We start from the raw sequence: 25,138 nt of genomic DNA on the forward strand, positions 1-25,138 counted from the left end.
TAGGCTGCATTGAGTTTTGTCACTCAACACTCAATTTTAGAAATCGGAAAACAGAGAACGGAAAATCTTAACATTACATTCTCTTTGTCCCTGCTATATGCGACCTTAGCGACAGAAATGCAATTCGCCCACAGAAGTTTATTGTTATGTTTTAACGAAGCTATACAAATATTTTACATTAATTGTAGCCTATATGTTCTCTCTATTTCTGTAAAGTTTCTTCCAAATCCGTTCAGTACTTTTTGCGTGAAAATGAGACAAACATCCGTCATCGCCAACTTTACTGAAAATAAATAATTAATTAATAATAATAAATAAGTATAAGAAATGTTAACTAAATAAAATTTAAGTAAAATACATAATAAATAGTAATAAAGTAAACATTTTTAGAAATCGTATAAAAATTTGATCGTAGCCGGATTTCAACCCGCGCCTTTGAAAACCGCCCAACCATCCGTGGAAGTTTTCTAAGTATGAAATAACACTCTAAAAATGTTAAAAATATAGTTTAAATAGTTGTTAAATTATAATTATAGGTTAAAATGGAAATAAAAGTGACATCCACAATTAACATTGTTTTATTGCAAATAAATTCACATCACACGTTATACGAAACAAACAGACAACGAATATATTTCCATTATAAAACATTATAAATATTTTTAATTTTTATAATATTATAATATATAAGATTATATTTTAGAGGCCGTCGTGACAGTTGTCGGTTCGATTCCCTCCCGGGGAAATGAATTATGTGCTCGCTCTGGTAGACAAAGCGCAATGTTTTCAATATTTGACAGAAAATGAAGAACGGAGTGTTTTAACTCTGGGTTGCATCTGCCTACCCAGTGAAACCAAGTGACCAACGTAATACAAAAACATTTAATATATCTAAATACATACATTATTTACATGGTTTTAGTAGTAGAAGTGGTCTATCTCAATTTAGCACAATTTCAAATTAAAAACTAATTGATAAGAAGTGATCAAGTCAAGGTGATCTTGGTAGATAACCCACAGCCGGAGGCAACGCAGCGTAGAACACAAAAAATTATCGTGAAGAGAATAAAGGAGAGAATTCTGAAAAATCTAACTTAGGAAACGGAAGTGCCTTAATGGAAACGGAGTGTCTTTACATTAGGTTCCCAGTTTTCCTCTGTCTACCATGCTATGTGCGGGATACAGGGTGAAGCTAATCCATATAAACAAAGTTAAGGGCTAAGATTGAGATTTGGAGTGTGTAATTTATTTAGTTCCAAAACCTAGATAGACCACTTTTACACAAATATTTCATACAAATACTATATCAATGAAAAAAAACTATTTAAATTAGGCCGCCTGCTAATAATAATAAAAGCTATATAATATTTTAAATAAAAAAAATCTGTTTAATTTAAATTTCTTAGCAAACAACCTAATATACTTAGATACTCACAAATAAATGATAATATAGATAAAACAACTTTTTTAATTTAGTTAGAGTTAGGTATAAAACTTTTTAATCTATATTTTATAATCTTAAATTGGCTACAGATAATATAATATATAGAAAAGGTAGACATATAAAAGATGGATCGTATTTTGATTGATGCTTAAATCATTTTTATTGTATCGTTAAGTTCCGCCATTCTTGCAATGTCTTGAAAATTGGACGATGCGTAAGGAACGGAATTTTTCAATTGTAGGTTCCCCTGCCTATCCTACCTTGTAGAAGACAACGTAAAGCTTCTTAGAATAAAATGTTGTATTAAAAATCTCTTTGTTTGTTTCTCGCTGTATCCCGCACATAGGGTAAGCAGAAGTAACCTGTAGTTGAGACACTACGTTCCTATTAACACACTTCCGTTTCCCACTTTTTGCCGAATTTTTGAAGCGTAGCGGAACTCAACGTCACGCATTGCGTCGTTACCAGAGCGAGGAAATGAAAATATTTAATATTTAATTTACTCCAGTGGGAATCGAACTCACAACCTATCGTGTTTACAGTCGCTTGTTTGCGCCCCTGCGCCACGACTGGCCATATTCATATTATATTACATATCATTACACTACCCACTTAAGCATTTTCATGTTTTTTTTAATAGAAAAAATCTGAAATATTCGTCTTTTTCCTGCCTTTTCTATAAATTATATCATAATTATTAATTATCTATACTTTTATTTCATTTTATTTTATAAGTTACATACAATAGTTTACACAATGATTTTATGTTTCTAGCTTCTAATAATGACGATGAATGTTTTTTCGAACTTAATTAGTTAATTTGGCTTTTCTACTCATATACATACAGTATTTATAAAAATATTGCTAACTAAGAATGTCAGTTTGACATTTAAAGATATAAATACAAATTAAAAATTAATTAATGAATTATTATTACTATGTTATTTATGGCATACATTTTAAATTTACAAACTATATAATCTAATAGGTATTTGTCTTTAACACTAAAAATATGTACATTAGAAGAACACTTTTTTTTATAATAATTATGAACACGATTATTATTTAACTAAAAAAAACTTCAAATTTAACAACTTTACTGTCACATAATGAAAAGAAGATATAAAAAAATAATTTACGAAATAAATTTGATTTATTTAAAGGATTTTTTTTCTATTCTTTAATTATGGCGTTCCGAAGGTTTCACTTTATAATACCATTAAAAAAACATACATTTTGATAGTTGTCATCGACATTTACAATATTTATAATCTGTTCATATTATGTAGATAATGTATAAATACATAAATATACATACTATGTATATAAAAAGTACTCTAAGCTACAATCTGCACATGTTTCTTCTCTCTAGGTTCTTTGAGAACGTACGACGTCGTTCTTCTTAGAGTTCCAATGGAACCTGGAAAAATAATTTAATTGCATGGAGAAGGATTTGAAACTTATTTCTCATAAATTATAAAAATAATAAATCACTAAAAAAAGAATGAAATATTGGGTAATCTACATAATATATACAACAGTATTGAGAGTCATTCGGCTACTCAAATCCATTTTATGCAATTTTTTTAACTTCATGTCGAGAAAGAACCTTAAAGAATTTTAAAGAATTTCATCCAGAGAGAAGAAAACACTCGTAGATCTGACTAAAACGCGACGCGATTTGGACCACCATGATATGAAAAAAGTTATAAAAGACCCCTCTATACTCACTGGTATGTGGGCGAGGGTGCCGGAGCGCGGGCGCGGGCGTGGCGGGCGCGGAGGCGCCGCGCCGCGCCCCGCGCTACGACCACCGCAGTTCCTTCAGCTCCACCGTACTCGATGCGTCCGTCTGTGAAACGGCTAAGATATTAGGACATCGAGGGAAGCCTTCAAGTGACCCACAATTATGGTTTTTACTAAAAAACATACTGTTTCGAAAAAAAAAACAATTTTACCTCATATCTTGAAGGGGCGGGTGGTACATGCGTTCCAGGTGAACATCTGGAACACCCAGGTCTTAGGACTGTTCGCGATGAACCACCCCGCATTGCAGTTCTTAACTCCTGAAATGTAATGAGAAATAATAAAATGACACTGTGGTTCAATTTTATTAATTTGATTAATATTGGACAAAGTTAGTTGTCTCAATGTGGGCTCAAGAGGAGAACTCATTAACCCATCCCAGAAGACATAAATCGACATACATAAAGAGAATAAGTACTAAAAAATAACGTAGCCAAGCAAAAGAGAAATATTATAGACCTTACCTGACCCATCTCACTACATAAAGACTGTCTTCCCTGTGACGCATTCTTCTTAGTGTTCCAACAGAACTCTAATATGGCCACCACTATGGCCAGAACTAAACCACAAAGCAAAGTGACAAATACACCACCTGAAAATAAAGCGAACTATATTAATCACGGCCTTCACTTCCGCCACTCAACACGCAATGTCTTTGAAATTGATTAATGCATAGGGAACGTAATTTGGCATGTTAGGGAATTAAGTGAGGATTTCTCGAAATTACTACGAGAACGGGATAAAACGGGATTTTACGTTATATAATTCCCGCGTAACTTACCTATATTTTGTACTCCTAACGGATTAGCCTTGCTATCCTTGCCGTCTCTGTTACACACATCCCCGGTATTCTTCCACCATTTGTCATATAATATCTGAATGACCCCTTTCTCTTGGAGTTCGAGGATAGCGAGAGAGATTTTATCCCGCCACGGGCTACCCTTCCAGGTGGCTATACCATAACCCTGTTAGAAAAAATATTTCTATTTACTTTTATTACAATTAGTTTAAATTGTGATATTTTATATAAATATTTTCTATTGCAAAAAAAAAACATTGTTATACTAACATAATTATACTATATTAAAAGTTCAAGATATTGTTTTTGGTTGAACATGTAAATGTCAGGAACTACTGATTGCAATTAAAAAAAAGTGTTAGGTAGTCCAGATTACCTCGTGCATTTAAAGAATGTCATATATTATACATATACATAATAATGTATAATAACACTAATAAGTGCTAACTTATTATAAAACTATTTCCATTAAACCGTGGGGACAAAGCCGCAGACTAAAGTTATAAAATAAACATTTCTAAGTAATTTTGAAAATCTAAAAAAATTCTCATGACTTATCGACAAGAAAACAAATTAACCTTAGAATCCAATAATCCCCCAATCTGAGTCAAATTACAGTCCCTCTGCACTCTATGGTCCAGCATGGTGGACTCCATAAGGAACGCGTAGTTCCCGTTGAGTACCCTCCTCACTCCCTCCTCGTAAGAGGAGACGAGCGCTGGCGGGGAGGCTGAGGACATGTGCTGCCACATTTTTTGGTATATATCTATGTTGGAGTCCTGGAATTTATGTTAATATATTATGGTATTAGGATATGTTGGAATTGTTTATGATGAATTTGGATTTGATCTCCTTTAATTACATTTAAACTATACGTTTATAAGTTTTTTATTCACACAAAACCCACGATAAAGTTTCATGAGAAGATTGTTATTTAAATTATTACATTAAAAATAGCCATGGTCTGAAATATATAGCTTAGTTCCCCAAAAAACTTACCCTAAAAAACGTCATAGTAGAGCCTCCGTTTAACGTCCCATATTGAACACTATTCTGAGCTGCCAAGTCAGCAGCACTTTGTATGGGTAATACAGTGCGTTCCACTGTTAGGAAAGCCGCAAGGTTAGCTGTATATGAGGATAGGATGATGAGAGTGAAAAACCACCAGATACCACCGACTATACGGGTTGATGTTGCCTGGAAATCATATATTTTTAGGTTTTTTTATCCTGCATAATTTGTAAGCAGAAAGAACCAAGTATCAAGACAATTCGACCTTTGTATTCCACCTAAGTCATAGTCCGCCTGAGTGATGAGTGGCGGAATGTACCGCCGCGTTGTGTTCATGTCAGAGCGGGGAATGAAAACGTTTTTCTCTCGAAAGTAAAGCATTGTTTTTTAGAATTGAACCCATAACTACAACTTAAAAATAAAAATAAATAAATCAGCTTCACGCTGTATCCCGCACACAGGTAGGTAAAATTTTTCATTTTATTTGTTAGTAAACCTTTCTGGTGTGGGCACAAAACATCGCATGTTGTCTTATCAGAACTGGAAAACGAAGATAATTGATGGAATTGTCCTGAGAACTGATTGAACCCATTACGGCGTAATAGTAACTAACTGATAATTCTTTAAGAAAATATTTAAATAATTTTTATAGGCAATTTAACTTTTAAAAAAGCCTTTAACCTTGGGATTCAAGCCCGATCCTTGTCTCAAAAATGTTCCAGTGATGAACCAAAAGGAGTTACATACACTGAATTGATTCGTCAATAGTTTCGTCTCGTGACCACATACATGAGTGCTGGAAGACCTGAAAAAAGATAACAATGTCAGTGTTAGAATATTCAGCTATTTTATAGAACTGACCTCGATAATACTGGAGGAAGGTCACAATAAAATAATGAAGACCCTCCAAAAGGCATGTATGTGCGGGTTGACGACCATGCGCTGTTATAGATAAAGCGCAAACCTAAGACGATGTCTCCTGCAAAGAATACTCAATCTCTTACTTACCATTCATAAGGAGAGAATCTGGCCATCACAAACAATGTGAACGACACCAGTACGTAAGCGGCTAACACGTACAGCCATATTTCTATCGCGAGAGGATTTAAAAAGCTGAATAATCTGGTTGGTTGGGATGATGGTACCTGTAAATCAACAAAATTTTGCGTAAATATTGATTTTTTTTTACAATTTCAGCAATTTGATGCTTTGTCCCTCACTCAGCACGGTAGGCACGCGTTAGCACTTGATTCCCTCTGCCTAACGTAGGCGTGCGGAATACAGCGTAATACTCTTGAAAAATTAAATATTTAAAGCATGTATCCTATCCTATCTATATTCTCTCTGACTCTCATACAAATTAGAGACATATAAAATAAAATACCTTAAATAAAATACCAATGCCAAGATTCATAAATGGTTTCGTAAAATCTATGACAGCTTCTCGCGCGTAATTTATTGTCATGGACGCCACTGCTATATCTGCATTCTGGAAACAAAAACTATTATTCTTTCATAATCCTCTGAAAACCCGCACAGCAACGTAAACAAAGAAAATCTAGTGTCTAGTGTAGATACTCCGTTTTCCACCTTTCACAACTATCATAGTCTTCAGTAACATTTTATATCTTCAAGCTCCATGCTGTCATTTACATCGCGCTAATTAGACAGAGCAACCCCGCGATCCCTTCGTTCGATCGCTTCGTTTTGCTTCCTGTCCATTTAAAAATTGATCATTTTATTTAAAAATGTTCATTGTGAATTATAAAAATAGGCCGTCGTGGCGCATGGATACAGGCGTGTGACTGCAAATGCGGACGGTTGTGGATTCATTTCCATTTCTATACCTTCCAAAAAGAAATCCACAAATAATCCAAAAAACATGAAAAAGTCCTTACCCTGTCCATTAGTTCCTTAACTATCCCATTCCACTGTCCGGTTTCAGGGTCCCACGCCCCGTACATATTGTCTGGTACTAATCTAAGGCGGTAGTGGAAGCCGGCGCGCGCCGCCACACGCGCTAGTAGATCTATGCAGAAGCCCTCGAACCTGGCGTTGCCTTGGAGGTTCCAGCCCTCTTTCACCATTACGTATGGTTTTTCCTAAAAATAATTATATTTGTCACCAAAAGATCAAAGATAAATTTATGTTTTAATTTATACGAGGTGCATCATCGTGGCGCAGCATCACAATATCTGACTGTAAACATGACGATTGTGGGTTCGATTCTACTCGAGACAATAAATTATTTTCATTTTCCCGTTCTGGTAAAAGTTAACTTTAACTGTAACTTACTAGATATATAAATTGGGGCCCCGATCGTTTAAATTTATTGTTATATTAAATTCAAATTATAAAAATAACTATAAGATTTCGCCTAAATCAGTTCACTGGTTTTTGAGTGAGATGGAACTAGGATAAAACAAAACTACAATAAATCAACCTACCTCGACTGTAACAACAGTCAAAGTGACATTCGGAGGCGGATCCCGCCTATAGGCAGCGGGGTCGGTGACCTCTAGCCCATGTTCTGGAGACCATGTGCCTGAGAGGACTGCGCCTCCATTCTCACCACCAGAGAGCCTCATGAGTTGAAGGTGGAAGGTGGTTCGAATACCATTTTGGAACGATATGGGGCCTGTTAGACCGTGGGCTTGGACCTGGGGGATTTTGAAAAAGGAGATTATTGAGGCACAGTGGCACGGCATCTAACTGTAAACATGACCATTATGGGTTTGATTCTCAAACGCAAGCACGGCGTTGAGTCCCGCCACTCAAGAAGCAAATGTCCCTTGGATGGTGCGCGGGTAACGGATTATTTTAACACAATTCTTCTTCTGCCTACCCTGCTATTTGAAAAGCGTAAGCCTGTTTTTTTTGTTTTTATTTATTTAGTAGTGTAATACAAAAATATTTATAATAAACCTTATTAATATTTTCCATTAAAGCACTTCCATGGTAGATATGCGTTTCGCTGTCGCACGATGCGTTAGACGGATGCACTTCTTTAGTCGAAGCCAGAGCTAAAACTAACACTTGCACTGCATCGTAGAGGAGTGCGGGTTCAGTCTGAAAAATATAAGAAACGTAGTACGTGTTGGGAGATGAAACTCAACGTCACGCTTTTTCTTAAATTAGAGCAAGCAAAATTATCATATAAGTATTTATCATTTCCCTGAATGAGAATCACACCCTCACCCTTCACGGAAACAATCAAAAGCTGTGTCCTAGTGTATGTCGGCATCAATATGAAGCCTAAGGCACTTTACTTCATCACACATTATTATTATCTAAACAGACCAGACAGAGAGACCACATTTAAACATTATCTTACATCTATAGATATCGAACCCACTACCCACCTTAATATGTCCCCCAGTAAGTATAGACCCACCAATCGGATGGAACTTCTCCATAACCTGCAAAGCGTCCTTCACTTTATCTGAATCTCGGTCCACCAACCTCCAGCCGCTCATGTTAACACGATTGTAGAAGAAATCTTCCAGATCAAAGAGCTCCATGTCCTGAAGAGGATTGGCATTTTTTTTATTTAAAAACTAGAGACGAATGGTCCTTATCTTTTTGAACTTTTTAAAAATTATTAGCAATATTTATTGTATTTTCTTTTTTTATCTGATACTTAAATTAGGCTTAGAATAAGGCATAATATTTTTCTAGATACGTTTAGTTCTTTCACTCAATAAGCAATTTCTCAAATATGATGAGATGTGTGAAGAATAAAGAAAAATAAAAATCTCTAAATTAAAACCTTAAAAACCTGTGACAAGAAACCAAGATAAGGGGTATGTTTAATTTTATACTCATCAAAAGGATATAGATTAGCTATGAAGTAATTTTTTTGTGTAGATTTTCTTTTAATTATCCAGCATTGATTTTTTGTTGGTAAAAGTCTACCATCAGTTCAGCCTATTCTGAGGTGGGCAATTATGATTTTTTAAAACCTTTGTTTACAAGCTCAATTACATAAGATACACTGGTTAGGTTTATTGTAAGCTATATTTCTTTATTTTTCTTTCATTACTTTATACAGGAGCATTAATAGTTAATTACCCAATTAAGTTAAAAAATTAGGAATTGAAGCCTCAACCTCATATTTTCTTAATATAAAACAAGAGGGTAGTTGAAAATATACTTACAAAAGATGTAAATATGTAATGATAATCTTCATTATTCATCTGCAGTTGTAATATCTGAAATAAAAATAAAATATCTTTAAATAAAGTGTCTTAACAGTAGGTTCCCTCTGCCTACCTCCCTATGTGCGGGATACAGCGTGAAGCTGATTTTTATAAATAAGATAAATTATTAAAGAGCTATGTTCCACCATTAGTATTTATATAAATTTGGGAAAAGAAATGTAGACCAATAATGTCTAAAGACTTTCAGCCTACCCTCCTAAATGCAAGATATACGTGTCCAATCCACATTCATCTTTATATATTTCAAGGTATACATATTTGTAAAAACCTTCCGTTACTGAGTGACTAACCGACAACGTACAGACGAAACTACTGGAGTAAGAAATTTGAAAGTTAAAGAAACACTGAAAGATGTTTTCTCGAAGTTCCTACGGCAACGGTAAAAACGGTCTGTAGTTTATACTTACAGCTCTAGACAACAATCTCAAATGTTTAGGATCTGTATCAACAATGATGTGCTTGATGCCTTGGGCTTTAAGTTGGGCCAAAGCGCGTCTGTAGTCGCGCGTTTCACACCTCACAGCATACATATCGCGACCGTCTCGGGCTAATCTCACTATGTTTAGTTCACCTGGAAAACAAAACAATAGAAAAATATTATGTAACATGGTTCGTCTTATATGTAAGATCTTGAGTTTTTGCATTAAAAAGAAAGATTATTTTCAGTTCCTCGCCCTGGTAACAAGACAAAGCGTGGCGATCAGATCCGCTATTCTACAGGCAACGTAGATGTAGCTAGGGGGAGTGTCTTAACAGTAGGTTTATTTATATTCTTTATTGCACAAAAAAGATACAAAAAATGTACAATAGGCGGGCTTAACGCTAACAAGCATTTTCTACCAGCCAACCTGTCATGTGGGAGAACAAAAAGTGTAGGCGTGCAAAAAAAAAAAAAAATTAAAAATAAAATATCAATTTTGAAAATACATACAGATATATATAATAAATACAATATAATATATACAAACTAATAAAATATTATATATATACACTATATAAAAAAAAATAGCTACATATATACAACAAACCATTATATACATTTAAATGAATAATAGTAATTTATAAATAAATAAAAAATTAGGTTCTCTCTGCCTATCCTGCTATATGCAGAAACTAAAAAAATAAAACGAACACTAAACTGGTATGACACTTACCAAATCCATAATCCTCATATATGATGCCCATCCTCGTCCAATTTAAGAAGGAAGTGAGATCTTTGAAGGCTTGGTCCATTAAAGTACGAGATGGGTACAAGTTGATTGTAAAAGAGTCTGTGCTATTGAGAGCTGGAAGAAAGAAATAGATAATTACCACGGTGCATTTTATTATAATAATAAAGATTTCTTTAGAGGCCGTCGGGACACAGCGTCGGAGTGGAAACGCAGCGATTGTAGGTTCGGTTCCCACACTCATTGTCCCGAAAATTGGGCAATGCATGAGAGACGGAGTGTTTTAACACTAAGCTCCCTTAGCCTACTTCGTGAAAAAGATAAAATCAGCCTCACGCTGTATCCCTGCTTACAACAGGGTAGTTAGAGGAAACCTAGTATTAAGACTCTCCGTTACCCATTTTCCACTCAATTCTGGAGACATGGCGTGTTGAGTGACGAAACTCAACGCCGCGCTTTGCCTCGACACTAAGAAAATGGAAATATCAAATATCCCTTCTGTGGCAATCGAACCCACAACCTGTCACGTCTACAGCCACACTTTGTGCCTCTGCGCTACGACTGGACTCGTATACATACATATACTACTTACAGTCTCCAAAATATGGTGACACGGTCAGATGGGGCGCATGGAGTGATCTGCACATTGCTGTTAACGTCGAGCCAAGAAGCGGACCCGCGCTACTAAATATGGCTATAGCTCCCGACCTTATTTGTGTGCAGGCTGAAATGTAAAATTTTAAGATTATTTAATTTTATTAAGAGGGCATCGCCAAAAGGGTAGTGCCTCATTTAAACGCGACGATTGTGAGCCATCTCGGGGCATTGCATTCAAATTATTTTTCATTTTTACCTTTAATTTGACATGTTTATATACATATATTATTTTTAGGTTCATTTTGTATCCCGCACGTAGCGGGATAAGCAGAGGGAACCTGGAAACCTAGAGTGAAGACACTCTGTTTCCATTAAAACACGTCGGTTCCCCACTTTGCATGCGCTTTGCTTCTTTACCAGAATGAGATAATAATAATATTAAATATTTTTTGAGCGGGAATCAAACCCACAAGGGTCGTGCTTAGAATCGCTCTCTTAGGCCCCTGCGCCACGACGGCCTCACTTAATTTGACATATATTTGTAAGATATTGTTTCCCGGCTTTATTAAATTAGGGAAAGATGAGATCGAAGAAAGAAAGAAAGAAAAAGTGGACGTAAAATGGAGAACGTATTCACTTACAATAACCTCGTTCTCTACAGAAGAAGATAAAAGAAATGTTAATCATACAACTGTAGATACTTAGTGTAATAGTGAAATAAAAGTTATCAAAAAGCTTTCAACATCTGAGATTCAGAAATTTCCAAAACATTGTAAATAAGAGATAGAGGTTTTTAAACTTAAACGTCCGTTTTGAATAATGAATTTTGTATTCGGGCCGTTTTATAATATTGAGTACGATTTATCGTATCGTGTAAAAACGGTGAATTATACTAATAATCTCTAAAATTTCAAAAGTATTTAACTTATATATTAATTATCTACTATTTAAACCAGGTAAAAGATTGTGTACCTTTACAAGCAACTTTTACCCTTGCTATATAAGCGGAGTGACTTATGTGTTATTTAATATTGTCAGCACAGCTGCACTTTTGGCCGTACACAATGCAGTGTTGGTACTGACGCTGTAATACGGTAACGAAACGTGGGTATACAGAAGAAGAATAAAAGAATGATGAATGCCGTGGAGATGCGATCTCTTCGTAGGATATGCAGAGTCAGCTTAGCTGATCGAATTCGCAATGAAGAGATACACAGAATGGCAGGTACTAGCGAGGATGTGACGGTGAGAATGAAGAAAAACGTGCTCAGTTGGTTTTCAAAACTCTTAAACCGGAAACAATGTAAAATAATAATTTAAATAACATTTTTATTTTATACTATCCAACAAGTCATTAGCAAAAATATTGAAAATCCTCTAGGCTCCCCTTTGAGTGCCTATAGAGATAAAATTCAGGGTAAATTTTCTTTACTGAACGCATGATGAATAATCAATGAACAATTAAAAAGCAAGCTAAAAGTCACAAAATTCAAAATAAATTTTCAATTTATTCTGGTAATATGGGCACCAAGTTTATCCTTTGATAATATTTAAATGTCATCGGACGACGAAATTCGGTTTAAAATAACAATGCAGGTTTAACATGTTTTTAAAAAGTATTTCAGCATAAATACTTAAAGTTAAACCTGTTATTAAATCAGTAATTTGATATATTTTTTTAGCTTCGCGCTGTATCCCACACAAAGCAACGTAGACAGAGGGAATCTGGGAACCTAGTGTTAAGACACTCCGTTCCCTTTAAGACACTTCTGTTCCCCACTTCCCTACGCATTCTAAAAGCATTTTTTTGCGTGTTCAATGACCAATCTCAACGCCGCATTTTGCCTCATCACCAGACCTAGGAATTGAGGATATTAAATATTTCGTTTCTTCGAGTGGCTACTGAACCCACAACCACGACTGGTTGGACTGGACTGGACTCAAAAGTGACATGAAATAGTCTAATAGTTAATGTGTAATCTATACATCCATTATGTATAAACCAATCAGCTAAACGTGTTCCATTAAGCAACACCTGTAATATAAATTAACATTGGAATTGACAACGTTGAAATTATTATAAGTTCGAGTGCATTTGCTTGTTATTGTTATAATAGTTTCGTAATTGTCTTAAGACGATGTTATCTTAAGCTAAACAGTGACAGTGAGTGACAGAGAGAATTTGAATTTAAAATTTTATAAAAATCGGTGCCAATTTAAAGATTTTTCCATTTCACCCCTTCAGGGTTATAATTTTACAAAATACTTCTTAGTGGGTTATAAAAAGTCCACGTTATAAAAATAAACATCTATCCAAATTTCACGTTTCTATCATCAGTGGTTACGGCTGTGTGTGAGTCTTACCTCAGTCAGTGGGAAAATCTCCTGTTATACACCCACTCAGAGTAATGACATATTTGATGACGAGGCAATCATTTTTTTTTTTCATACATATTTTGCATGATAGGCGAATTAAATTTAAACGTTTTCCAAGTTTCGCTTACAAAGAGGTGTTCGTTAGTATCAGAACTTATATACTTCAAAGTAAAAAGAAATTAGATGATGTTCTTATTTCTCTTAATCTTTCAGTAAAGTCCATTTATTGCTACTTGAACATTTCTGAAAACTACTATAACAGTTAGAGAAGATAGTTGCATGCGGGCAAACTTTACTGCCTCAAAAGAAATAAAAATTAAACTTAAATTTATTACTAGTGATAGAAGAAGATAAAATAATATAAATTTCTTTTCGTAATTCATATTTTGATAATATTTATGACTTGTTTGAAATCATCTTCTGTCAACAAGACAAAGCACGGCGTTGAGTGACACAATTTAATACGCATTGTCTTGAAAATTGGGATGTGAGTGAGGACTAGAGTATCTTAATACTACCTAGCCTTATATATGCGAGACAACATAAAACTGTAAAATATTGTCGTCAATCATTGACTGGGCCTGTAGCCTCTTTTCAGGCTTTATGTCGCTATGCATCAAAAATTTGTCCAAAAGTATATAATATCCTCCATTCTACAGTCATATTTATTATAATTCTTATTATTTCTATTCAGCCTAGCGAAAATCCCAACAACAAGAAAATAATATTGTATGTCAAAGTCGTGTCGTAAGCTGTAAACCGCACTGGCCTCTTCTCAATTTCAATGACTCAGTCTACGCTTTTTTAAGTTAGCAAAAACTGGCGAGTGCCCTCGAGTCTGCCACTTCCGGTAGCCATATTGCGTTTCCGCCACTCGACATCCGGGTATTTCCTGTTTCGCGCTCGCACCGTATTATTTTAATCTATATTTGATAGTTTTTTTTTATTCCCGCTTAGATTTTATATGAAAACATCAACAATATTGGCTGAGCTAGTTTTCTGAACTTTAAAATTTATAACAAAATATTAGTTTATTGCAAATATCCTCATGGCATAGTTGCACAACATTAGAATACAAGCGAGACGATTGTGGGTTCGATTTACTCGAAGGGGAATGAGTTATTTCATATCCTCGCTCTGGTAATAAGACAAATAGAATATGGAATAGGAATAGAATATATTATAAAAATCAAAACATTTTGTTATCTACAGTTACTGCTATTTTATTTAGACGGTTTTTTTCCGCGGCGCAATCTAATTTTTTTGAAACCTTATTAGATTGCGGACTTAGTACCAAGTTGGAACATCATTATCTACTAGCGTGGCAAACACTAATATTATAAAGCTGAAGAGTTTGTTTGGTTGAACGCACTAATCTCAGGAACTACTGGCTCTCAAAGTCAATTAATCGAATAACGCTGAATCACATTAATGTTGTTGGGAACCTGCGGTCACAGTTACCTCCCGCACTTACTATCTTTAACCATGCGAGTGAAGCCGCAAGAAAACGCTAGTAAATAAGTAAATTTTAGTCCAAATTACCTTTTTTATAAGTCCTAAACGTGTCCCGCGCTGTGGTGTACTGGATGTCGTACACTAGAGTGCTCTCGGGCAGCAAACTTCTTTCCTTATTAATCCTATATACAGCGTATTTGAAGGCTAGTTCCGCGCTACCGCCTCGTGATTCCTCTGTGAAGATTGCCCCTAAAAATAAAGGAAATTTATAAAACAATTGTCAATGAGTAAACCCGCCATAATTATATTATTTTTGTAAACGAGACGGTTGTAGGTTCGATTCCAAATCGAGGGAATCAATCATTTCCATTTTCTCGTCTGGTAACAACACAAAGCGCGCTGTAGAGTTGTGCCACTCAACGCGCAATGTCTCGGAAGAAATAGTTTTTAGTAATTTTAAAAACTAATCTGATGGACTATGTGGTGTATTATGAACACCTATTGTCTTCGAAACGCAGCTCGGAGTTCGAATCGCTATACAAGTTATAGTAAGGTGTGGAGCACGCTGTTTCTTTAATTAGCCTTTTCAAACACTTTATTTTAGCTTCACGCTGCATCCTGAATGCCGCGTTAGACATGTGAACCCGGTGTTAAAACCTCCCTTTCTCCACTTTCCGTTTATTTTCAATACAGCGGATGGCGAGTCTACAGTCAGATACTGTCGTCTAGCTCATCCTTTTCATTTGTACATACCAATTTTAACAACAGGTGACAGAGCAGCTACTGCGTTCAAGGTGACCACGAGCCAGCGCCACTCCCTCCACATATTGCAGCATCACTCCTCCATCCAGCTTTCACCACCTGGAAATTAATGTTAAAATTTAACAGGCGCGGCGTTGTGTATTGCGTAATAAAATATTTATTGTTTTCATTTCTTCGCTCTGGTAACGAGACAAACACGCAATGCATCCAGAATTAGAGGGAAAGTGAGGTATGGAAATGTCTCAAGACTAGATTCCCAGGTCCCCTTTGCCTACTCTACTATGTGCGGGATGCAGCGTTAACAAAGAAAAATAAAAATAATAATGGGAGAGATGCGTGAAGTCATTCAGTCTGTTATATGTTAATACGTCTGCCTTCACAAGGGGTCACGTACATTAATATTTACGACTCTACTAATGGTGAATATTTGAATGCCATGTAATATGAGCGTATCTTCCATCTTATATAACAATGTCTGGTTTTTTTTAGCTTAGCACGTTATATCCCGCACATAATAGGGTAGGCATAGAGGGAACCTGAGAAACACCGTGTTTTCCACTAAGACACTTCTATTCTCCACCAAGGTTCCCTTGGATAATATCTAGCACTTGGATGGTTTCTAAGAGGGTCGGGTTCAATTCCCGCTACGTTTATTTTTTTATAAATTTCCATAAAACAACAAAGAATAATCACACTGATTTGTATCAAACGTATTTAAGGTCATTGTTGTACAGTAGGAATATACGTGGTCTTCAAACGCGACAGCTTTGGGTTCAACTAACTTTGTGTTCAATTCTCTACAGAAATAAACAAAAACCCCTTTTTTAATATCGCAAAAGACGAATCGCGGCGTTAAGTTAAGTTCCATAACTCAATGCATCTCCGAAATTAAAACAGCGTGAGTCGGTAACGGAGTGTTTTAACACCAGGTATTGGTTACTAATATCTCTCCTTATTTGCGGAAAATCGCGAATCTGCTTTTTCAATTGTGTTTATCTAAAAATATCGATTTTAAATGACAACAAATATTAGAAGCAAGTTTTCCCCAAGCTGAAACATTTATGCAAATTAAACATACGCAACTTGAAGCGAGGTCGGGGAATATGCTGATCGACGAGATGGCGTTTCAGCATAAAATATCTTCTCTCGGTTGGTTTCATTTCCAGATTCTTTTGATGTACAAAGGGGTTTGGTATTCAAATCTTGGGTTGCACAAAATTAAAATTTGGAAATTCATTTAGAAATTTTAATCATATTTTATGTAAGCTAATTCATTACTATTTTAGCTTCACGAAAGATAGGCAAGGCACCTAGTATTAACACACTCCAATTCCATTAAGACCCTTCCATTCTCCACTTTCCGATGAATGAGGGCATTGCGTGTTGAGTGGCGGAACTCAACGCCGCGCTTTGTCTCGTTACAAAAGCGACGAAATAAAACGGGATACTGTGTGAAAATAAAAAAATATTTTACACGTGAATCCCTAACGCAAGCACTACCAGACTGACGCCAGTATTATCTACAAAACAGTAGTTTCAATATAAAAAAAAAAGAAAAACAATTTTTATGATTTCCCACTGCCTACGAATTTGCATACAGACGAATCTTAGTGTCGCGTGTCATTCAAAATTGAACCCTTCACTTTCGAAATAGGGTGGATTTTTATATGCAAAACGAAAACAACAGGCAACAACCGCTGCTCCATTATGCATGTTTTTTTGTTATTGAGATATCCTTTGTCTGTATGTTTGTTACTTTTGAGAACGATTCTCAAACGTAAAAAAATAGATCGCTGAAAAAAAGAATTTGCATGATACTTAAAAATATAGCATAAACAAACAGCACATAAAATATGTATTAAAATATATATATGCATTTTAAACATCTTCAATCAATTTATCTACCTAGTAGTGAAAACTACATTAAAATGAGGCCATCCTGGCGATGCGGTGCGTTTACAAATTGAGATATAAAAAATATAAAAGCATTTTGCAATATTTGATTAGAAAACTGTTGAAAAATCGTTTCTCCCAAAGGGCCAATCAAAATTCAAAACAAATACAAAACTTAACCGGTAACTGTAAATTTATTGTTTCTAACATTGCTTGTTTGCGTCCAATCTAGAAAAATATACCAACAAATTAAAGTTTTTTGGGTGGAACCAATAGAAATGCTTTTATCATTTGTGGTATACCATTAGATAGAGACATAACGAACGGTTGTCGATTCGATTCCCACCCGGAGGAATACTTTATTTTCACACCGGTATCTGGCACCAAAACAAAACGTAGCGGTTGAGTTCCTCGTGTGGAAATCGAACCTACAATCGTTGCGCGACGATAAGACACCTACAGAGTTAAAATGTCAAAATTTTAAATTATTAATATCCACAGTTCTCATTATGCAGTGATATAATGTTACTTCATCCTATTATGTTCTTTTTAAGGCCCGTCCTATCTCGTAATCCCCAAATAGTTTCTTTGTTAAGTAACTTTAAATCTAATTATCGATATTTAAATTTCCAAATTCGCATTTATCCGATATATATGACACAGCCAAGGTGCAGATGACTGCGAGTTCAGATCCGGGGTATTGAATTATTTTCACACTGGTGACAAAACCAAACGCGGGATCGAGCTCCGCCACTTACACGCAGGTACAGCCTACCAACCCTGCTTGATGCGGGATACAGCGTGAAGCTGCTTTCATACCAATTGAATAAAACATTTTAATTAAAAAAACCACATTCCCGGGTTTATTAAACTGACAACCAAGTGGTAAGCTTATGTACTCTCGACGCAAGAGTGCTCCAGCGTTTGTGCGAGTTCAGCCCCTTGAGCCTTTCCTTTTGTCAGATTCAAAAATGCTGGTTAAAAAAATGTCCTCCACGACACGTGGTACGTACCTATACCAATGTGGGATCCCGGTAATACGTCAAGTGCCCTTCTTAAAACGGTCAGCTTTTAATATTTTATTTTTAATTGAATTTTTAACGTGTGATAACGCCTAAATATAAACACGATGGTTGCGGATTCGATTTCTAATCGGAAGAATGAATTATTTTCATTTCTTCTCTCTGGTAATAAAATAAAATGCAGTGTTGAGTTACGCCACTAAACACGCAATACCTTGAAAATTAGGTGGTGCGTGGGTAACGCACTCTCTTAACACCAGGTTCCTTCTGCATATCCTGATGTATGAGGTATACACCGTGAAGTTATAAAAAAAAAGTTTGTTTGAGTGCCTTAACACTAACTTATCCTAGTGTTAAAACACACAAACAAACATCTTTAAAAGAGTTTATAGTGTTCCAACGGATATATCCTTGACTCATGCCAAGTAAATATGCTCAGCCGTAGTAATGGCGATTAGGCCACGTTTCAAACAAAATCGATCCAATTGTTTTGGAGCTACCATGCTACAGCAGACATACAGATACCCACATTGTTTAATAATAGATATAATTTAAAAGTGAATCTGTGAGTGGGAATCAAATCCAGAATCATAGTTTTTGTATATTTAGGCTGTTCTATAATCTTAGATTTAATTTGATGTAATATTCTTATTATACAAAACTGTTAAAAATAGACACAAAATGTGTCTTTTAAATGTCTTCTCTTTTATCAAAGTTGTATAAAACTTTATAATATTTAAGCTGTTTTCGAATTTATAAGCTTTAAAACTTTGTGTGCACACCGAGCAATCGGTAAACTGTCATTTATTAATTAATCACCGTTATTAAAATTTATAAGGCCGTCGTCGTAAACGTGACGGTGGTGGGTTCGATTCCCATTTGGGGAATTTTCTTTTACTCTGTTAAGAAGATAAAACGCGTCATAGCAAGTTAAAGGAGTGCGTGGGGAACGAAACGTCTAAATACTAGATTTCCTGTGCCTAAAGGTATATCAATGCTTATAGCATTATAATATTCTACCTGTTTTCGAACTTATAAGCTTTAAAAAGTTTGTGTATACGAGTATATACATCGAGCAATCAGGAAACTGTCATTTATAATTAATTACCAATATTAAAGTGTTTTGTAATATTAATAATTAACTAATTAATTAAAATCACTAACCCACTAAACCAAACGAGCAAATAAAAAACAAAGCTTCACGCTGTATCCCGCATATAACAAATATCATACTTAATATATATATATATATATATATATATAAAAAAGCTCAAAGCAAAATTTATTAAAAGTTTACCACTCCACTTGTCACAAAGATTAATTTTGTATTCATCGAGTGGAACAAATTAAGCTCAACATCTGTACTAAAAAACCTTTGCGCTGAAAAGTCGAATAATAAATGATTCCTAAAAAGTATGTTGCTTTTGATATAGCTTATAGTAAAATCAAGCTAGAATAGAAAAATGTAAAATAACTGATATTTGTATAATATTTAAAAAGATTGAAAATAAAACAGAAAATAATTAATTGAGATCAGTCATGGTATAGGAGCACAGGCGTGAGATTATAAACGCGACGGTTGTGGGTTCAATTCCTACTGAAAGGAACGAGACATTTGTTATTTTTATTTCCTCATCTATTAAGGAAGCAAAGCGCGACGTAGAATTTCGCCAATGAACACGCTTTGGCTCCAGAATTCTGCGAAAAGTGGAGAACGGAGTGTTTCGTCCCCAGGTTCCCTCTACTATGTATAGATATGTCACCTTTTCCAATTATTTCCAACATTCCAAATGCGGAGAACACGAAAACATAAAAAAATGTAAATACTAAAATAATTAGGTAAATGCACAGTGCATTCCCTAAAGAGATCGCGGCTGCAGCTTTCTTTAAAACTAAATTAAAATGTTAGCTGGTGTAATTCTAGATGCGACGCTTGCATCAAATAAACTAATTAAATTGCAAAAAAAACGCGACTGTAACAAGGGAAATAACTAGTATAATTACTACGGGCCCGTACAAAGAGGATTTTGTTTATCATGCATTTTTTTTTTTACTTAACGCCCCTCTATTTCACCTTAGCAGAGAAATTTATGATTTACCAACGTATTATTGGACATAATGCGTGAAACTGGAAAAAAGTCACATATATTTTGAAATATTTATACGAGAAATAGAGTATCCAACACAAGATGCTTATTTCGGACTAATAGTTCCTGAGATAAGCGCTGTCACACAAACATTTCAGATTTATAATATTAATAAATGAGAATTACTTCAGCCAATTCAACACATAAACTTATTATGTAAACCAAACATTTCTTGGTGTACGCCAAATTCTTTTATTTATAATTCAGCCCGAGTTTGGCGTTGCTTTTCACGTTGCTCATCTTTTTTCTTTTTACTTTTACTCTATTCTCTACTAGTATCCTAGTTTTAATTTGAATCTTCTTTTTGTATAAATCTAGTCGTTGCCCGCAAATTTGTTTGCGTGGGCTTTATGCCTTAAATTGTAAAATTCCGAATTTTCTAGTTCCCGTAATTATTTTCGGGAAACCCTGTTTCAGTACTTCCGTCCATTTGCTAACTAACCTACAAGCCAAATATAATTTTTCTGAGTCTAGTAGTCTCGTGTGTTCTTATACAGGAAAGCAAAGAACTGGAACTAGAATTCTAAATACTGTATATAGCTGAGCACTGGATCTCGAAATGTAGCAATATAGTAAATATTGAACATTAGAGATTAGAGAGAAGGCCATCCGCGGCAGCTCGCTTATACTAGTAAGAAATGAGATACATAATGGCTCTCCCCGATGAAGGCTCCATTGTATTGTCCTGCATTGAATTCAATAGATATATGCTATAGATATAGTATGCGTGTATCGACCCCCTTCAGGTAGGTTTGAAGTATTGGCTACCCGCTCATATTTGTAGTAGGGTAAACAGAAGGAACCTAGTATTAAAACACTCAGTTCTCCACGCACCATCCAATTATCGAAACATTGCGTTGAGTAGATGAACTCAAGTATAGCCGCACTTGTCTTGTTACCAAAAAAAAAAAAAAACAATTCATTCCCCCGAGTGGGAAAAGCGGGAACCAACAACCGTCGCGTTTCTTTGTCTGCGAAATAATTTGGTAAAAAAACTCCGCTCTCCTCTTTCATTCTCATTCTCATCATAAACAATTATCAATCTCGAGTATATTCCGATGCCGCAAATGTCACTAAACGACTTAGACATTAGAACCACTTATTTTATGCATTTTTCTTAGCGCGTCCATTAGCAACTATCAAGACGGAGAATCCAATTAAGTAAAACTGACAATAAAAAATCTCGCTTAAATTTGAAATTTTAATAGTACTTAATCCTCGTTACGAACCAACTTCCATACCAATAATTCAATAAAAGGCTCTCAGCATTTAAAAGTGGATGATGTTCGACGATGAATTTTGCATTTTTCATGCGATGAATCTAAGTCGAGGTGAATATATTCATGACCCAATTTCGCGTACGATTTGTTGTTTTCCCACAAATATTGATTTTGTCTGTTTCTTCTTCACTTGTCATTTTATTTATATAGTAAAAAATTACTTGACATATCTCGAAAATTGGGCGGAAGCTGGGAATGGAGTATCTAATCACTAGGTTCCCGTGCATCCTGGAATATTGTGAGATACAGAGCGAAGCTTAAATGTGATGTCTGACACGCGTTGCAATACGATGGTCTGATGATGGAGCGGAGACATGAATAGAGGAACTCTTCAGAGGTTACTCACAAGCCATTCAAGCCATAACAAGGATTTGTCAGTTTTATCTGACAAAAAAGACAAGGCAAGACAAGTTTTACACCTCTTCCTGCAAAATAGGAAAAAAGAAGCACCTACGTTTAATATCTTGATTCTTCACACTCCGTTCCCCACTTTTCGTTACATATTGATAGGCTATATAGAGCGGAACTCAACGCCGTTTACATTCATTATATAAATACTGTCCTCAATAAGATTTCAATCAACTACCCCCACATAATATAGGAATTATCCTATATATCTCAATAATTAATTAATAATAACGCAATAATTAATAATCTCAAATGAGATAAACAGGGGTGTTAATTAACAAAACGGATACTTGGAATGTCAAGAGTCATCATTAAACAGCCAATACTGTTACAGTTCAATGAGTAATTGGTTCTTACATAGTTTGGACCGAGGCTTGTTGTCTTATGAATCTTACTTTCTATATAATTATACGAGTAGATAACAGAGAACCAATTGACGCGTACAATACGCATTGCCATAGCAACGTGTCATACGACTTAATACAAAAATGTATGTACAGTCAACAGTTAACACACTCCGTTCCCATTAAAACACTTCCTCACTTTCCGCAGAATTCTGGAAACATTGCGTCTTGAGTGGCGGAAATCATCGCTGCAAAATGATTATATTTAACTTATTTTCATTTTTCCGCACTAGTAATAAATCTTCTCACCCTGCTATATGCGAGAAAGAGCGTTAAGATAGAAAAAATACCCTACTTCCACAACGAATTCGAATCCACGACCAGATATACCATGAAAATTTGGTCCAATTATACGCACACTTAACCAACTTTGAGCATTCGTCTCTCTCGTCTCATTTGGGGCGACACCGGCACAGTGGTGTGCGGTTAATTACAGTTCACTATGAATTATAATCCTGACGTGCCCCTTTAATTATTGCGAGGAAGGAAATATTTATTTCTGTTTCAGCTTCAGGCTGTATCCTGCACATAACAGGGTAAGCAAACGTAACCTGAGAATCAAGAATTAAGACACTCCGTTCTCATTAAGACACTTCCGTTCCCCACTGTCCGCCGCATTCTGAGGCTTTACGTGTTGAATGGCGGAACTCAACGCCGCGCTTGCCGTCGTTAGCAAAGCGAGGAAATGAAAATATTAAATATTTCAATAGGAAAATATTCTAGGCAGAGGCACCAACCGAGAAAATAGTGTTAAGACACTGAGACGTTGCTAACGAACACGCACCTCATACTTTTCGAGACATTGTGTGTTGGGTGGCGGAACTTAATGCCCCACAGTATCTACACTAGAGGAGGGTAAATCAAAATAATTTATTCCCTTTAGTGGAGATCAAACCCGCAGCCATCCATTTATAGTCAGACGATGAGCAACACCGCCCCGACTGCCTCGTACATTTTATAATATTAAAAAATAAAGTGTCAATCAAGCATAGGATTAAAAACAAATTAAATTGGCAATCCCCTGGCAAGATTTGAACCCACGCCTCTTGGATACCGTCCAAGCGCTCAAGCCAATTAAGCAATACGTTCACATCCCATTGTCCAATATTGTGTTAACCTTATCAGATACTTCCTAGCCGTCACATAATCATTTTAGAATGTGATTCTCAATGCGTGAAGACCAAAAAAGCGCATTAGCCATCCCCAATGCTGTTACTTTTTTATTTTTATCTTTATCTTAGGTCCGCCGTGACGCAGCGGCACTGCGTCTGGTTATAGACGCGATGATTGTTGGTTCAATTTCCACTCAGAGCAATGCGTTATTTCCAATGTAAATTGAGCGTGGAGAACGGAGTGTCTTCACACTAGGTTACCTTTGCCTACATTTTTCATTTAACACTCTTAAAGTGTTATTTACATATTGAGCAAAGAAAAATATTTAGCGACGTATAAAAGTTTATTATAAGTAGCGGGAATCGAACCTGCGCCCCTTAAAAGTGCAGGCGAGTTTTCTTTTCTAAATTCAACAAACAATTGCTTTCTGCTGTAATAAATTCCACGTATATTGTAGTAAGCTGTATAGAAACCAGTCACCTTACATAGAAAGATAATCAAAAAGGGATTGACCGAGTTATTCGACACTGTACTTGAAGGGATTCAGCTGTTACATGGTAGGTGACGCTATTTCTTTATTCTAGCGAGTAGCGTGGGTATTCGTATATACCTCGCTGCTATTGGCAGGATATAGGCGAAGATAAAAAAAAACAAACTGAATTTAGTAGAAAACCTTAAGTAAGAAATTAGAGAGCTCTAAAGGATATCAAAGCGGATCAGTTACGAGCGAGCCACAGCTGTACTTCAATTATACAATGAGAAGAAGAAATTTTGACTTAAATTCGAAAGTTCCCCTCTTCAAGTAGACAATTTTGAGACTTATTTCGATGTAGGCTAGTCGTCTTTAAGATATTTTTTTATCCTGCACATAGCAGGGTAGACAGTAGGAATCTTGAAATACAGTGTCCCCATACACTGTTATGCACCTTCCGCCGAATCCTCGCAATATTGGGTACTGAGTGGTGGAACTCAGCATTGCAGCAGCATTTCTTTTGTGCCTAGAGCGGAGACATGAAAGCATTAAATGATTAATATGCCCGAGTGGGAATCAAACCCAAATCGTCGTGTTTACAGTGGCATCAGGCCACGACGGTGTCTGCTGTAATATATACAAATGAATAATTTTCATTTCCTGACTGTAAAAACAGGCAAAGAGCTCAACACGTAACTTATAGGAAATTTCATGGAAAATGGGGAACGGAGTATCTTTACAATAAGCCTCCTCTGGGAGG

At 35.6% G+C, this 25,138-nt stretch overlaps 1 protein-coding gene across 1 annotated transcript in view; it reads right to left on the reverse strand.

The window, feature by feature from the left end:
- Positions 1 to 562: 562 nt before the first annotated feature.
- The window catches only part of LOC146530484 (glutamate receptor ionotropic, kainate 2), a 41,431-nt gene continuing 16,855 nt past the window's right edge, over positions 563 to 25,138 (reverse strand). Inside the window, exons 2-21 of the mRNA XM_085200352.1 lie at positions 15,631 to 15,738; positions 14,965 to 15,126; positions 11,042 to 11,173; positions 10,435 to 10,566; positions 9,688 to 9,851; positions 9,218 to 9,271; positions 8,423 to 8,584; positions 7,986 to 8,129; positions 7,508 to 7,720; positions 6,959 to 7,162; positions 6,445 to 6,549; positions 6,069 to 6,205; positions 5,742 to 5,865; positions 5,049 to 5,246; positions 4,628 to 4,828; positions 4,032 to 4,215; positions 3,715 to 3,842; positions 3,403 to 3,510; positions 3,176 to 3,296; positions 563 to 2,864 (exon numbers count right to left, since the gene is read on the reverse strand). Coding sequence (XP_085056478.1) covers positions 3,249 to 3,296; positions 3,403 to 3,510; positions 3,715 to 3,842; positions 4,032 to 4,215; positions 4,628 to 4,828; positions 5,049 to 5,246; positions 5,742 to 5,865; positions 6,069 to 6,205; positions 6,445 to 6,549; positions 6,959 to 7,162; positions 7,508 to 7,720; positions 7,986 to 8,129; positions 8,423 to 8,584; positions 9,218 to 9,271; positions 9,688 to 9,851; positions 10,435 to 10,566; positions 11,042 to 11,173; positions 14,965 to 15,126; positions 15,631 to 15,703 — 2,673 coding nt within the window. The 5' untranslated portion in view covers positions 15,704 to 15,738 and the 3' untranslated portion in view covers positions 563 to 2,864; positions 3,176 to 3,248. The remainder of the gene's footprint in view (positions 2,865 to 3,175; positions 3,297 to 3,402; positions 3,511 to 3,714; positions 3,843 to 4,031; positions 4,216 to 4,627; positions 4,829 to 5,048; positions 5,247 to 5,741; positions 5,866 to 6,068; positions 6,206 to 6,444; positions 6,550 to 6,958; positions 7,163 to 7,507; positions 7,721 to 7,985; positions 8,130 to 8,422; positions 8,585 to 9,217; positions 9,272 to 9,687; positions 9,852 to 10,434; positions 10,567 to 11,041; positions 11,174 to 14,964; positions 15,127 to 15,630; positions 15,739 to 25,138) is intronic.

Source organism: Heliconius melpomene, chromosome 17 (assembly GCF_056956725.1).
Source record: "Heliconius melpomene rosina isolate 202511_hmr_F chromosome 17, ASM5695672v1, whole genome shotgun sequence".
NCBI classification, from domain to species: domain Eukaryota; kingdom Metazoa; phylum Arthropoda; class Insecta; order Lepidoptera; family Nymphalidae; genus Heliconius; species Heliconius melpomene.